This window comes from Carassius carassius, chromosome 35 (assembly GCF_963082965.1).
Source record: "Carassius carassius chromosome 35, fCarCar2.1, whole genome shotgun sequence".
NCBI classification, from domain to species: Eukaryota; Metazoa; Chordata; class Actinopteri; order Cypriniformes; family Cyprinidae; genus Carassius; species Carassius carassius.
The window spans coordinates 2,033,859-2,050,945 of record NC_081789.1 but is presented as its reverse complement, the minus strand read 5'-3'; the positions used below and the strand labels follow the sequence as shown (position 1 = coordinate 2,050,945).

The window sequence follows — 17,087 nt, the reverse complement described above, 5'->3', positions numbered from 1 at the left end:
ATTGTTGACGGCATCCTCACTTTACATCATTTTTACACAAGTGCCTAAAACTTTCCACAGTACTGTAGCTTTGCAGGTTTCTTGAAGCGTCTTGGAGACTTTCCCACAGTTCTTCTGGATTGAGTCTGTCTCAGTTTGTTCTGTTTCTTCATTGTTGTGTCATTCATCCACGACCATCACCTCATGTTGCAGCATGATAATGCACGGCCCCATGATGCAGGATCTGTACACAATTCCTGGAAGCTGAAAACATCCCAGTTCTTGTATGGCCAGCATACTCACCGGACATGTCACTCATTGAGCATGTTTGGGATGCTCTGGATCGGTGTATACGACAGTGTGATACAGTTCCTGGAGGAGTGGGCCAACATCCCACAGGCCACAATCAACAACCTGATCAACTCTATGTGAAGGAGATGTGTTGCACTGCATGAGGCAAATGGTGCTTACATCACATACTGACTGGTTTTCGGACCCCCCCCCAACCCCCCCCCCCCCCCCCCCAATAAAAAAACACCTTGTTTAATCTATGCCACAAAGAATTAAGGAAGTTCTGAAGGCAAAAGGGGGTCCAACCCGGTACTAGCAAGGTGTACCTAATAAAGTGGCCAGTGAGCATGTGTGTGTTTGTGTGTGTCTGTGAGCGTGTGTGTGTGTGTGTGTTAGCGTGTGTGTGTGTGTCTGTGAGCGTGTGTGTGTGTGTGTGTGTGCGTGTGTGTGTGTGTGCGTGTGTGTGTGTGTGTGCGTGTGTGTGTGTGTGTGTGTGTGTGCGTGTGTGTGTCTGTGAGCGTGTGTGTGTGTGTGTGTGTGCGTGTGTGTGTGTGTGTGTGTGAGCGTGTGTGTGTGTGTGCGTGTGTGTGTGTGTGTGTCTGTGAGCGTGTGTGTGTGTCTGTGAGCGTGTGTGTGTGTGTGTGTGTCTGTGAGCGTGTGTGTGTGTGTCTGTGAGCGTGTGTGTGTGCGTGTGTGCGTGTGTGTGTGTGTGTCTGTGAGCGTGTGTCTGTGAGCGTGTGTGTGTGTGTGTGTCTGTGAGCGTGTGTGTGTGTGTGTGTGTGTGTCTGTGAGCGTGTGTGTGTCTGTGAGCGTGTGTGTGTGTGCGTGTGTGTGTCTGTGAGCGTGTGTGTGTGTGTGTGTGTCTGTGAGCGTGTGTCTGTGAGCGTGTGTGTGTGTCTGTGAGCGTGTGTGTGTGTGTCTGTGAGCGTGTGTCTGTGAGCGTGTGTGTGTGTGTGTGTCTGTGAGCGTGTGTGTGTGTGTGTGTCTGTGAGCGTGTCTGTGAGCATGTGTGTCTGTGAGCGTGTGTGTGTGTGTGTGTGTGTCTGTGAGCGTGTGTGTGTGTGTGTGTGTCTGTGAGCATGTGTGTCTGTGAGCATGTGTGTCTGTGAGCGTGTGTGTGTGCGTGTGTGTGTCTGTGAGCGTGTGTGTGTGTGTGTGTGTGTGTGTCTGTGAGCGTGTGTCTGTGAGCGTGTGTGTGTGCGTGTCTGTGAGCGTGTGTGTGTGTCTGTGAGCGTGTGTGTGTGCGTGTGTGTGTGCGTGTATACATTGGGCCAGTGGTATCAGACTATTTTTCTCCTCAGGTTTTTGTATTTGTTATTGCAGTCATGTGTTGGGATTTGGCCTTTTTCTTCTTCTTCTTCTTCTTCTTTTTTGTTTTGTTTGTTGTTTCTGCTATTGAGCGTGACTGTGCATATGTTTCTATGAATATATTGGTGTACACACATGTATAAATGTCTTCTCGCCTCAGCAAGTGTGAAATTCATGTTCTCACAGTTGCGCACACACATGCATTCATTTGTCCGCCGGTACAGTATCTGCACCCCAGTGACAGAAGTTTCCCGTATTTCCTGACCCACCACTCACTGTGAGAGAGACTGTCTTTGATACGCTGATGCAACCGCTCGGTAACTGCTTCTCCAGTGTTATGGGTGACCGCTCTGAGGTGGAAGCTCTGGGATCTGAAGGCCTCTTGTAAACGTCCAGCAGGCGACCTTAAGAGATCCAGAGTGTTTCGTTAGTCGTGTTGATGAAATCAAATGAAACTCCTTATAGTTTCTTGATCTCAGTCTTCATATTTCACCCCTTCCAAGCTGGAAACAGGCTTTAAATGTCTCGTCTCATGTGAAAACGCTGCTCATCCTCAAGTTCTTTATAAATGGTTTGTCATGTGTACGTATTGATGATTTAGCAATGAAAGTTTAGCGCAGCAGATTGTTTAATGTCTGATTAGTGTAAATTAAGCTGAGTCTCTGTAATTCTGTTCACTTCCTGAAGATCCATGCTGTTCATTTACTGTTCAGGATTGTGTGTGCATTTACACTTTTCAAGAGGCCTTTTACCATGTACGCTCTGATGCCAGTGCACTAAATTAACATGACAAAGCTTCTCTAATGGACTCTACTAATTACAGATTTGTCCTTTTGGTGATGATTAATCCAAAATGACATATACTTATTAACAGAAACAGCCCTTGTGGAGTGATTTAAAGTTGACTTCCACAAGGACACAATGCTTTTGTGATTTTGTGATCTGCCCAAAAGATATCCAACCACTATGCTTTAACCCTCTGCAGTCTAAGGGTATTTTTGGGGCCTGGAGAAGTTTTGTCATGCCCTGACATTTGTGCTTTTTTCAGTTTCTTATAAATATCTAAATGGGTAAAGACTAATCTCACTGTAATCAGCACAAACTGGGCTGTAATAATATGTGAAATGCAGACAGCGCACCTTGTTTGTTATCTTTATTTTATAAGTGCACAAAGTTTTGTTGTTATTATATCTGTATCCAAAAAAAAGTAGACCCTTTACAGATTCGATTGATATATTGCTCTTATCTGTACGACTAAAACTGAAAGTGTAATTTAAGTTCTTTTCGGGGTTATCAGGAGAAAATGACTCAAAACGCGTATCCGCGTTAATCGACTTGAGAGGGTTAATGTCTAATGACAGTCAAAAATAAGAATTGCATGATGAGCGTGAGTGATGGTGCAAAACGATTTTATTTTATTTTATTTTATTTTATTTTTTGTTTTGTTTATTTTCAAAAACATGCATGATGGTACAATTTTAGTTTATTTATATTTTATTTTTTTAATTAATTTTTTTTATAGATTTTTTTATTTTAGTTTATTTTAATTAAAACAAACATGCATGATGGTACATAACAATAACAATTTTATTTTATTATTTTATTTTAGTAAAGTTTAATTTAGATTTAGTTTTATTTTAGTTTTCATTTCATTTAAATGTATTTTGTTTTATTAAACTGACCTTACTTATTTTATTTTTAATTTTATAGTCTGACCTCTCCTGAATTATCCTTTTTATTTATTATTATCATCATTATTATTATTATTATTATTATTATTTTAGATAAAATCCCTAAGTGACCTGTGTTTAACACAACCAATCTTGAAGTGTTCATTAATTGTTATCACATGCTAAAGCTGCAAGTTTCAGACACTGAACACTCGGCGTAACGACTCGAAACACATAAACACTCATTTATTTCTGCTCAAATATTTTGTTTTCTGGGCCTCGCTGAAACTCAACCTCCGTATTATTTTTGCTGGAAGGACCCCAGGTTTATTTTTTCGTCAAGGAGCAATTACATTTGATTGCTCTTAAGCTACTAAAGTTGCAAAATGACTTATAGTTGAAATAAATACACTTGGAGCGAAACACAGCGGAACTCCAGAAGTTCATGTTTGGATGGAAATGCTTCATTTTAATTGTGAACATGTGCTTTTTGTTCTGCTCAAACCTCTTCGTTTACGCTCCGTCTGCTTCGTGTATTTTTTAGGGATTGTTGACTTACAGTAAGTGACTTTTTCTGCCTTTGTTTTGATTTGAAACACAAACATAATTGTTGCTTTTGCCGTACATAAATGTTTCTATGGGACAGTTTGGTGATATCTGAGTGTACACCTTACTTCCAACATTTTTCAAGGGATTTAAGTCAGTTTTATGTGGTCATTCAAAGCCAGTTTGTCCGATCTCAGTAACTCCTGTGGGTTTTTCACATGCTCTCTCTCATCTGTCTCAGGTCACTACCAGCTGTCCCCCACCGTGAATATGCCCCAGGACGACACAGTCATCATTGAAGATGATAGGCCACCTGTTCTTCCTGCCCGCTTGTCTGACCAATCATCATCCAGCTCCCACGATGACATGGGATTTGTGACAGAAATGCCAGGATCTTGGCCCAAAGACGTCCAGATACAGGACGAAAGGTAATGTTGTCACCTACTGCAGAATCATCAGGACATGAATGGGTTGAATTAAGTTTTAAAGGTGAACTCCTTTGCGCAGCTTGCTCTGTTGAGACCTTATTTTTGGACACTTTTGAAATAAAAGTTTCCCATTAAACACAAATAATAAAATAATAATATATTTGTAAACAAACACACACATAAAAATAATAATAATAATAATAATACATAAATTAGATATATATATTTTAAATAAAATAAAACATTATTTTATAAATGATAAAATAATAAAATATTGTTTGTATCAGTGTACTTAATAAACAAGCAGGTTTATTACAGTTCAAAAAATACTTATATAATAAATAAACATTACCTGAAATTAATTATTAAAACACATTGCTTATTTCTAACAAGGAGTTGCCCAAGGAAAGATTATTTTATTAAAATATTTCCATTTAACTTGATGTATTAAAATGGCTAAAACTAAAAATGAAATAAAAATAATACAAAAAACTATACAGACATAAATTAATTAATAATAATAATAATAACACAATAAAATTACATTAAAATGAGAAGTATAAAAATGAAAACTAATTAAAACTATTAATAAAAATTATAATAGTACCTTGATAATAAAACAATAAAATAACACACTTTTTTTGTATGTGTATGTATGTGTAAAATATGATTGATAATTTCTCGACAGTGTGTATTGAAGGCAATCTGTTTGGATATCACAGACACGATTTAACTGCGTTTGGAGAATCAAAGCTAACTTTTTGACTTTTAGGGTTGACCGCTGATCACATGATGTCCTTCATTTAGGAACAATCTTCAATAATCTAATACATCAGTCCATCAAAACTGCTGATTTTGAAGCCTAAGATGTTTCCAGTGAGTGATTCAGAGCTCAGCTGATGTTGTGTGGTATCCGGTCCGTCACAGGCGCTCTGTTTGCACGCAGCGGTGTGCTGTTTGTGGTGTTGCAGGAGCACCAGCAGTGTTTGGAGATCCTGTCTTGTATATGTGTGTTTAATAATGCATCCGGTCTGTGCAGCTCACCACAATGCCTGGACATCTCTCTCTCTCTTTTTTCTTTTTCTTTTTAATAACATGAGTGCATGGATCTACCTGTAGTTATAAATATATAATACATGTTGTTAATATGGTCAGATAGCACAGACAAATGATTGTTTATATGCAAACACTAAGATTTGTCATATGCTAGTATGGCAGCTTTTGAAGCCGTTTTTTTATTATTATTAATTCCATAAAGGATATCCTTTGTATTAAACCCTTTTTAATATGAAAAAGTGACAAACTAGTTTCAAATATTTATCTACTATTATAGAAAATTTTTCAGTTTTCATATTCATTTCAGTTCTTTTATCATAACTGTACAGTACAGTAGTTTATTGCCTTGTGTGTGTGTGTTTTAGGCCCAGTTCACGCTCCTTGGGCTAAAAGAGGCTCCTAAAGCAAGTGACTTGGGCAATTCATTTCTGTCCACTTCCAATCTCTCTCTCCGTCCCATGAGGAAACTCTCTCCCTGCACATCATTCCCACAAAACCTTTCAGGTCCAGTCTCTCTCGCTCGCTCTCTCTCTCTGTGACACACACACACAAACAGAGAGAGCTGGCAGAAGTGTGTGATACAGCACTGCCTCGGGTTAGTCTGAATTATTCATGTCTAAGAGGCCTTATAAGCAAACCACTGTCTTTTCTCTGTTTTATACTCTCATGCAGATTTATGACTAAATTAATTTAGCAGAAGACACACATGCATATCGCTTACTGATTAATCACCTCAGCTGTACATTCATACAGTACACATGCATGAATCCAGATGTTGAGACAGTTGCTCATCCACTGGAGGGCGCTATCACAGGAATATCACACAGATCAAATAAACTTTACAGATATTGCTTATGGTTCATTTGCCACATTGCAAATAACAAACAAAGTCATAAACATTACATTGTGGGATACCTCCTAAAATGTATATAGTTTGCTTTCTTGAACACTCTTAAGTTTTATTTTATTTTTTTATGAAGTCTTAGTCCCTGTCAACACCCCCCCCCCCCCCCCCCCACACACACACACACCCACACACTTACCGGTTTGTTGCTATTTTCATAAGCTTTCTTTCTTTCTCTCTTTCTCTCTTTTGTCGTGAAGGATGGCGTCTCGCAGCAGTTTTCTGGGTTCACGCACAGAAGCGTATCTCTCATTAACACACTAGTCAGGCTCCTCTCAAGACAAACAGCTCTTTAGCAGAGCCAGACCACACACATTAATAAAGTGACCTAGTTAGAGCAGAATCACAGACAGCTATTCCAGTGTACATGCACGTTTGTGGCCAGTGTAATAACGATCATTAAAAAAAGTCTAAGGTTTGCTGGAGGTGTGTTCATGAATGCAGGTAGAGAGATAATTCACCATCCATTACAATCAGCTGACCACGGCATGACTCTGGGGTTGAAAATCATGAGTATTGTTAAGAACATAACCTGGGAAAAGCATTTCAATGTGTTCTTGTTACATGTGTTTACTATAGTAGTAAAAGTACATGATGCATAATTGCAGGCACTAACACTAAACCAAACTCAAATCCTACAGTAAGTGCATGTTGTTGATGATATTATTCTGCACTTGTTCTGTACTCTGTGCAATCAAAACAGACACAATCAAATAAAGTGTGACCAAACTTGATTTCACATTGTATACACATTTGCACATATAATCTGATAACTAGTACACACACACACACACATATATATATATATATATATATATATATATATATATATATATATATATATATATATATATATATACAGTACAGACCAAAAGTTTGGAAACACTACAATTTTTAATGTTTTTGAAAGATGTTTCTTCTGCTCATCAAGCCTGCAGTTATTTGATCAAAAATACAGAAAAAAACTGTAATATTGTGATATATTATTACAACTTAAAAATAATAGTTTTCTATTTGAATATACTTTTAAAAAATAATTTATTTCTGTGATGCAAAGCTGAATTTTCAGCATCATTCCTCCAGCTTCAGTGTCACATGTAACATCAGTCGATCACATGATCCTTTAGAAATCATTCTAATATTCTGATTTATTATGAGTGTTGGAAACAGTTCTGCTGTCTCATATATTTGATCAATAAAAGGTTAAAAAGAACTGCATTTATTCAAAATATTTTTTTTTCTAACAATATATATTCTAATAATATATTTTCTTTACTATCACTTTTTATCAATTGAACACATCCTTGCTGAATAAAAGTATTGATTTTATTTAAAAAGAAGAAAGAAAAAAAAATGACTGACCCCATATTACTGACCAGTAGTGTATATTGTTATTACAAAATATTTATATTTTAAAAACATAGCTTTTTCTTTGTTTTTTACTTTTAATTCATCAAAGTATCCTAAAAAAGTATCACATGTTCTGAAAAATATAACTGTTTCCAACTTTGATAATGAATCATCGTATTATAATGATTTCTAAAGGATCATGTGATAATGATCCTAAAAATTCAGCTTTGCATCACAGAAATAAATGATCATTTAAAGTATAATACATTTAAAAACAATTATTTTAAATTGTAATAATATTTCACAATATTACATTTTTTTCTGTATTTTTGATCAAATAACTGCAGGCTTGATGAGCAGAAGAAACTTCTTTCAAAAACATTAAAAATAGTAATGTTTCCAAACTTTTGGTCTGTACTGTGTATATATATATATAAATCTAATTGGTCCAATTCATTTTATTTCATTTCATCTGCTTCATTTCATGGTCTCAGACATTCATTAAAAATAGTTTATCTCTTTATTATTGTATATATAATGCGACTCAATATTTTCTTTTTAACACTTGATTTAACACTTTAACTATAACTGACTGTCTGACTGAATCTTATGTAAAATGAAATGCATGTAAATAATTGAAACAAATTAATCAAATGTATTTAAAATATCAAATAACATGCAATTAAATTAAATATTAAAAAGGTACACTTAGAAACTTAGCTCATTTTCATTTAGTTTATAACTTATAACTAATGACTAAAACTAATACTGAAATAATAAAAAATACAAAGGAGTAAAAACAAAGAAAATCTAGCAAACAATAACAAAGAAAAAAACAAGTAGCATTAAATTAACATGGAATTTAAGTAGAACAATTGAAATAGCATTTTCTGTTTATTTATTTATTACTCATGCATTCATTTCTTTAATTTTTTACAGTGTATGAAGACTATACACTGTAACTTCAACTAAAAGTAAAATTAAAATATGTATTTCTTCTAATAAAACTAATTTATAATAACAATATCACTACCTACAGTAGTATCTCAATAATGCTGCCTAATTCTGAGTGAATTTAATTCACAACTGACAAATCTTTTCATTTCAGACCTCTGTTCTTTAGTTTCAGTGGTTTTGGTGTTGTGTGTTTAAAGGCAGTTGGTTCTCTTATTAGCAGAGATGCAATCTGGCCCGAGTTAATTGGACGTGTCTCTAATGGCCTTATTGAGTGTGATGGAGTGGAGCTCAGGTCTGCATCAGCTGAGAGAGAGGCTTTTTGAGATTTAACTTGAACTTCATTTGTATACATTAGTAGTTTGTGTTTGCACACAGCTGAGCCTTACAGTGTATGAGAAGCACAGAACTGCATGTGTTGGTGTAAAGGCGAATGAAGTCATATCTCATGTGTTGATTGACTGTTTTAATTACATGTTCCCCTCTCCCCAAATGCTAATGGATCCCTGTTGGATATGAATATTAAGACTGCACAGTGGTGCGCTGTTGTTGCTGCATGTTCAACATATTGCAGCTTCCTCAAGCTCATTGTGTGTGTGCTGAACACCTCCCAGATACGCTTCACACTCCACCCTCTGGAGTTTCCATCATACTCGGCTTAACATTCATCTCAGAAGGCTGTATGTTGTTCTAAAGTGACTTGCTTTCTTTCAGAAAGACAATAAAGAAAAACTTAACACAATTAAAACAATTTCATGATGATTGAGCACTCTTCTCCTCCAAATGTATATTACTGTAATGCAAAAAGTTAATTTTAATTAATTTTATCTACCATTATGGTACTTTTATGTGCTTTCTGTCTTTTTTATTTTTTATTTTTTTAAGAATATCCAGACTTTTATTATAATGAACGTGCTGTCAGCTTATTTAACATAATGGTAGATACAATGAAATAAAGTCATAGAAGAATAAACTAAAATTATTATGGATAGCAAACTCACACAAAGTTATCATTTGGCCCCTGACGACTTGCAATATTAGGCAAGTTGCATGGATTGCAATTATGATAATTTTATAACTTTTCCATCTCTTTTGACGTTTGATTTAGTTTTTCCCATTTGTTGTAAGTACATTACTTTGTGTTCCACAGAATAACACAAAATAACATTTCTGGCTGAGCTCTTTCATTGAAATGACCCAAACAAAATCAAATACAAATTAAATTAAATTAAACATCATAAATTAAAATAAATAAAAGAGTAAAAAAATATCTTTGCAGCAATATACTATATATACACTGCTTAGATTGACTTTTAGAAGAAAATGTAATTATGTGCTGTGCACTTTCCTCTCTTTAACAAAATAAAAACACAAACATGACAGTGGTGAGAAAACAGCAGTTAAGAAAGCATCTGATCATACCAATGTGGATGTTTGCATCATGTTTGCAGCTTGGTACTCATTAAGTCACGTGCCTTTTATTTATAGCTCTTTAAACAATAGACTGCTTTGAAGCAAGCAGCTTTACAGTATTAAACTTTGAAAACCTGTGTCAGCATCGCTTTCAATTAAAATTACAACTGTAGTTTCGACTATATATCAGCTTGTCAGTTTGTTCATGTTTTCACTCACAGACATCTGACATTGACAGACTAAACAGAAGAAAAGAACCAGATTTCAACATCAAACAAGGCCGAGCCACATCTACTTATTACATAATCGCCGCAGACCAATGGGAGTTCAAGGGTGTTTACTAGCTGATGCAAACTTATCCAGAAAATGCTTCAAACTCCAAATGAACTCAGTTTTGGTCTGCTCTGTTTGAAACCACTTCACACCAGTTCATTCTTCAGTTTCACTTAAAGTATTTCAGGCCTTTAGTCCAGTATGTGTGAGTCAGCCAATGAGTGTTTAATATGCTAGAAGAGAGAGAACAAAAATAATTACAAGAGAGTTTGGAAGGAATTGAGAGTCTAAAGAGAATGCATTGACCTTAACTTCAGTATAGGGTGAGCTCTCTGTCTCCAGTCGATATCTGCTAGACGCCATGCATCTACTCAAGCATCATAACACCACGATCAATACCAACAACACACACCCATCTGCCCTCGCTAATACAACACATCCTATACATCTACATCACAACAGTCTTTAGTAATGAGGCCAGAGCAGTTACTGCGCTGATATCCAGTCTCTTTATTCTCAACTTTGTTTGGGTGCTTTAAAGTGTGTTTTTGCTCTAATCAATCAACCAATCAATCAGGACATAGGAGTCATTATTTATTTATTTAAATAATAATAATATAAATGTAATGCATTTTCTACTAACTCAGGAAAATTCTTTTTTTGTATTATTTTTAATAACCGATATCTCTGTTCACTATACTTCTGCCTTAGCCATCATGCCAACCATTTTAGAAAACAACTTTTTTGAAGAAAGTTTAAAGACCAGAAAACTTGAAGCAGTCATGACAGAACCAGTCAGTATTTAACTTGTGTCGACTGTCTGTGTATTTACGTCAAAAAAGGAAGGTTGCTCAAACCCAATGATCAGAGTTCATTTCAGGGCAGATTTATTTTTCAGGAGTCTTTCAGTAAGTTGGTAAGGTGTGAGTGTGTTTCTCTGGTCATAAGTGTAACATTTGTTCAGTCCTGTTGTGAGTCTCTGCATCACTACATTTGGCCTACATTTTATCCAGTCCGTCTCTGCTGTCCTTGCTGCTTTTTACCCTGTTTCTGTTTATATTCGGTTTGGAAACACTTGCTCTCAGTATCCAGATCTCATGTCTGAGATGCATTATGTCCTTATTTTCTCTCAGGGACACAGAGTGTGTGTTTGTTATGAAGTAGGAAGGAATACAGGATGAATAATGCATCATTCATGTGTTTGTCCTCTTGTTGCACTGAGGGGATGTGTCTGGCGGTGGGTTTGGGAGCTGCTGTGACTGTAGGGAGTGATGGAGGTCTAATCTGAGGGCTTGTTTATTGTTAGGACACAGTCACTGCGAGGCTGGAGGAACAGTGTGCTTTAAACAGAGTTTGCTGGAGTAGAGCTGAGTCTGCTGTGGACTGCCAATCTGTCTTCAAATCTATTTCCATTTAGTTTTTTTTTTTCTGTTCCTCATTAATCATGTATTATATTAATAATTAAGTGAAAGTGAAGTGACATGTGGCAGTAATAACAATCAATTCTATAATAAAAAAGAATATCATTGTTCTTCAGCAGGTAGCCAACATTTTTCGACAAAATAAAAGAGAACAAAACAAAAAGTTATGAACAGTATATTCAGTTTTCAACATAAAAACATCAATGGCAGGCTATTTATTTATTTATTTATTTTTTTAATTAATTAATTAATTTATCAGACAATTGTTATAATAATATTTTAGAAGTATCATTCAAATTTATTGATCGATTGATTTATCGGATAAAAATCAGGTTTTTGCGATATAGCAATATTTAAGGAGTAGCAATTTAAATTGTATAATAAATAATAGAAATATTATTATTATTGTTATCATGCAGATTTGTTACATGCTAATATCTTTTATTAATGGATTCACTGAAGAAGTCTTGCTGTCGAAACATCTGATCGTTGTTTGATCTGCTGCAAATATAAAGTAAATTGAACGTGATTAAATCTGAAGGAGATTAAGCAAGTGCGGATCCCTTACTAGTATATGATGTTGCTGATTGGTCTACACACCCAAGACTAAAGTTGAGCACAGTAAAAAAAATATGAATATTCTTCATTACGACAGGATTGATTGATTTTTATGTGTGTATGTTTGTATGCATGTACGTTCCTTGATTCATTTAATGTTGATCATTTAATATAATATTTCAGTATTATCTAACTGTATAATAAATAATAAAAAGCCAGCTCTTATTTCTCCTGTCTGTCAGCACACTCAGTCCAGACGCAGATATGGATGGCGTGTTTCAGAGGGAAGGCTTCGGCCGGCAGAGCATGTCAGAAAAGCGGACCAAACAGTACAGCGATGCTGCTCAACTGGAGATCGTCAAGAGTCGCAAGACAAAGAGTATGGACCTAGGTAACCTCACGCTCAACACTCCACAAATCACTTCCTGTGCCCTGCCCTGCTGCTTCCTGTTCCTTTGCAATCCAGCAGCCAGGGTGCGAATGCCAGCGTAATGCTTGTCGTTAAAGCTACCAGTATCAGACAGTAACGGCTTCACCGAACATTTAAAATGACGGCAAAAACAGACTTTTTGCATCCCTTCCTCCTCTAATTAACATATTTATGATGCATCTCTGAGAGCGGGTCTACAGCTCACCTCTGAGGTGGGTTTGAGGGACTCAAGGACAGGTCAGGGTTGTTGAGAGTGAAGCAGGCCTGTCTCAGGAGACGCACAGCTTCTGCCGCATGGCCGCGCGGCTAATCGGAGGAGATAAAACAACGCTTTCATCCTCTTTATCCTCAGCCAACATCAAGCCCAGCGCCTCCTGAGACCGGACCAAGCCCTGCTCAGTCAAGACCAGACTAGACACTCGAGACACAAGTCGCTCTTTACACTTCACTAGCAAACGGGAAATGAGTGGAAGGTGATATAGCACTTAAAAACATTGAAAAAGAGAGAAGGGAATGTCTTTTGGCATCAGATAAGACCCATTTCAGTGCCTCGTCAAGCTTTAACTGAGTTAAACTCTGGGTGTATCACACACATCTGTTCTGGTGTTCAGATGTTACACGCATAAACTACTGTACACACTAACCACAAATATACAGGGGGTTTTGGATACTTAAAGGGTTAAAAATGGCACAAACTGAAGGTAGTTAGTATTTAAAAAACATTCTACTCAGAATTGAGACAAAAGTTTTCTGACTCTTTTGGGATGAACTACATTAGAAATGGTTACTCTGTTCAAATTTTAAAACTAAGAATAAAAAGAATAATGAATAAACAAAAATACATAAAATAATTAGGATAGTTATAAAAATCGAAATTGTTTACATAAATCTTGTTTTACGTATAAGTATGTGAAATGTATATATATATGGTGATGTTAGAATATTTCATTTTTAAATAGATGCTGTTTTTCAGCTTTCTATTCATCATAAATAAATAAACAACGGTTTCCACAAACCTGTTGTGCAAATATATACACATAAAAAAAAACATTGATAATAATCAAAAATGTTTCTTGAGCAGTAAATCATCATATTTTCATGATTTCTGAAGATCATGTGACACTGAAGACTGGAGGAATGATGCTGAAAATACAGCGGAGCATCACAGAAATACATTACAGTTTAATAGATATTCACACAGAAAACTGTTATTTTAAAATATACCATTATATTACTGTTTTAGTGTATTTTTTTATTAAATACTTATTTGAAAAATCAATATAATATCTTACAGACCCCAAAATTTTAATAAATAAATAAATAGCTGCCTTTAACAGGATCTGGGAAAGCCTGAGAAATGTGCTTATTTCGACCCTGTTTTATTTTTATTTTTTATAAATAAATGGAATGCATTTAGAGAGAACAGATGTGGCCATCATTACTGGCCATTTCAAACGAGCAGCATTTCAAGCCCTCTCCTCTCTACTCATTAGAAGCACATTTCAATTCCACAAGTCTCTGCTCTGATGCACCATTTTCTTCAAATGCCATTTCTGCCATCAGGTTTAGTATATATTTTTGCTCCTCTCAGGTTTTAAAAAAAACACAGTCTCCAGTAACATTCTAAAAACAGAATTGAGAGCCAACATAGGGGAAATTACAGAAAAGAGGAATACAGTAGGTTACACCTGGTAGAAGGAGCTAAATCCACCTAGCACATATATCTGCCTAATGCTTTTGAATGTTATGGCATGATAATTCATTCAGCTCTGTCCTTCTCGCTCACCATCTCATGGGTTTTCCCACTTTGACCGTCTGTCTCTGTCTCACATCTTGTCTCACTTTCACAGGGTGATTTGCATGCTTCTTGGTTTGGCCTTTGGAAATGTCAAGTAACATCTGTAATGGAATGAGTTGCATGGGTCTGGGAATGGTGGAACGTCTTGAATTAACCAATCACAATGTTTATGCCTCCCTAACAGTAGCCGACGAGTTTAACCTCACTCCCCGCACAGAGAGGACAGAAGGTAAGGCAACCGGTCAGGGACACTAACCTCATACACTCGTCGCATCTCTGAATGTCTGGGCATGCTGATGTTTGGGTGGACTTCTGATGGTGTTTGAAAAGATCTTAAACACTTTTTTAGATAAATCTCTGGAGCAAATCCTGATAAAGCAGTCAGCAGCTGACTTATGTTGCTGCCATATTGCACTGGGAGTATAGTGGGAAAAAATATTTTATATATATTTATTATTCTCAATATAAAACACTATTTTACCCAATGTTTATGTGCTGTTAGCTATTCAAGTGCTATTATAATTTTCTATTCTTTTGACACTAGAGCGCCCCCCCCCCCCTCCCCCCTCTCTATCTATATATACAGTCGTGGCCAAAATTATTGGCCCCCTTGGTAAATATGACCAAAGAAGGCTGTGAAAATTCATCTGCATTGTTAATCCTTTTGATCTTTTATTTAAAAAATTCACAAAAATGTATCCTTTCATTGGATAATAATAATTTAAAAAGGGGAGAAATATCATTATGAAATAAATGTTTTTTGCAAACAGGGTCCATTATAAGATTTCTAACAGAGTCAGTCACTTACTGATTTTTTTACCTGTTGGTATTTGATAGAATCAGAAATGCCATGTGTCTAAAAAAAGATGTCCAGGACCGCCAGCAGAAATATTGTACTCATGGGGTACTTTTTATCTTTGTGTCCACCAAACCCATCTTGAGTATTTGCTGCTAAAAAGCTCATTTTTAGTTTCATCTGATCATAGAAGCCAGTCCCATTTGAAGTTCCAGTCGTGTCTGATGACTGAATATGCTTTAGTTGTTTTCAGATGAGCTAGGAGAATTTTTCTTGAAACCCTCCCAAACAACATGTGGTGATGTAGGTGCTGTTTGACATTTTTTTTAAAGGTTTTCTGACCCTGAGACTCAACTATTTTCTGCAGTTCTCCAGCTGTGACCCTTGGAGATTCTTTAGCCACCCAAACTCTCCTTCTCACCACACATTAGGACGATATAGACACGTCCTCTTCCAGGCAGTTTCGTAACATTTTCTGTTGATTGGAAATTCTTAATTATTGCCCTGATGGTGGAAATGGGAATTTTCTTTTCTTAAAGCCACTTCACCAATTTGTGAAGCTCAATTATCTTTCGCTGCACATCAGAAATATATTCTTTGGTTTCTCTCATTGTGATGGATGACTAAGTGAATTTGGGCTTTGTTTTCCCTCCTCTTTATATTTCTGTGAAACAGGTAACCATGGCTGGATGATTTCATGTTCATAATCACGCTGGAGTGCTCAAAATTGTGAATATGAATGGGAATATACTTCAGAGATATTTTACTCATAAGAATTTCTAGTGGGGCCATTAATTGTATCCAAAGAGTATTTGAGAAAAAACTTTATTTCATAATGATATTTACCCCCATTTTAAATTCTTATTATCCAGTGAAAGGATACATTTTTGTGAATTTTTTAAATCAAAAATCAAAAGGATTTACAATGCAGATTAATTTTCACAGCCTTCTATGTTCATATTTACCAATGGTGCTGATATTTTCGGCCACGACTGTATATATGTGTATAAAAACTTGCTACATGTACAGCATTAGGCTAACTAAGACTTGACACCACACTTACATTTTATTGCTCTTTTGCTGGTTTTGATTGCTTGTATTGTCTTCATTTTTAAGTCTCATTCTCTATTTGAATCAGTAGTGATTTTGGAGATGGGATTCCATCATCATTTAGATGCTCCCTATGCAGGCAGCAGACAGCAAGGCGACTCGCTAGGTTTGAAACAGAGCCGCTGTATTCTAAGAATGACAAATGAACAGCGCAGGACCACCGCTGATGATGGAAATGAGTCCAGCAACAAGTTTAATCTGCACTTGGGAAAACCCTTCCAAACGTACCCCTTTGACTTCATGACTCTCCTATCTGCTGTTAACTGTTAGAAATCAATCTAACTAAACGACTGTGTGTTGTGCTCGTTAAGGAAGTCATTTGAAGTAATTGCCTTCAAATCAGAGAGGGTGTTGCTTTCTTTTTTTCCCATTGAAATGAAGTGCCATGATGTTAAATAGACGTTTTGGCAACAACTTTTTTTGGAAAGCGAAGCGCGCTGCCTGTTCTTGAGGGACTAGGATGGAAGAAAACATTAATTATGCCGAGGGCTGCTGGAATGGGGAAAGAAACAGAGGTGTGTATGTCTGTATGCATGGAGAGATCGCTGAAATTCAGTTTGCTTCAATGTCAGACGGGCCGCTTTGGCTTACTGCAATTAATCCATCAATGTCAGGCGTCTGGAGCAGAGAGTTCCAGTTACAGCGCAGGGAGCACAGGGGCATGCTGGGAGATGTGTGGAGACCGGAGGTTCAGAGTCATGACATGTCGAAAATTCATTCTGTCAAAAAGTCTCAGCTTTTCTGTGTTAAAGTCAACATGAAGTGCTACTCACAACCCATTTTATTTCCATTGTATGAGGTA

General features: G+C 36.3%; 1 protein-coding gene across 1 annotated transcript in view; it reads left to right on the top strand.

Moving 5' to 3' along the window:
- Nucleotides 1-17,087, top strand: part of LOC132115865 (partitioning defective 3 homolog) — a 471,004-nt gene that overhangs the window by 302,654 nt on the left and 151,263 nt on the right. Inside the window, exons 15-17 of the mRNA XM_059524256.1 lie at nt 4,036-4,222; nt 12,394-12,542; nt 14,564-14,608. Coding sequence (XP_059380239.1) covers nt 4,036-4,222; nt 12,394-12,542; nt 14,564-14,608 — 381 coding nt within the window. The remainder of the gene's footprint in view (nt 1-4,035; nt 4,223-12,393; nt 12,543-14,563; nt 14,609-17,087) is intronic.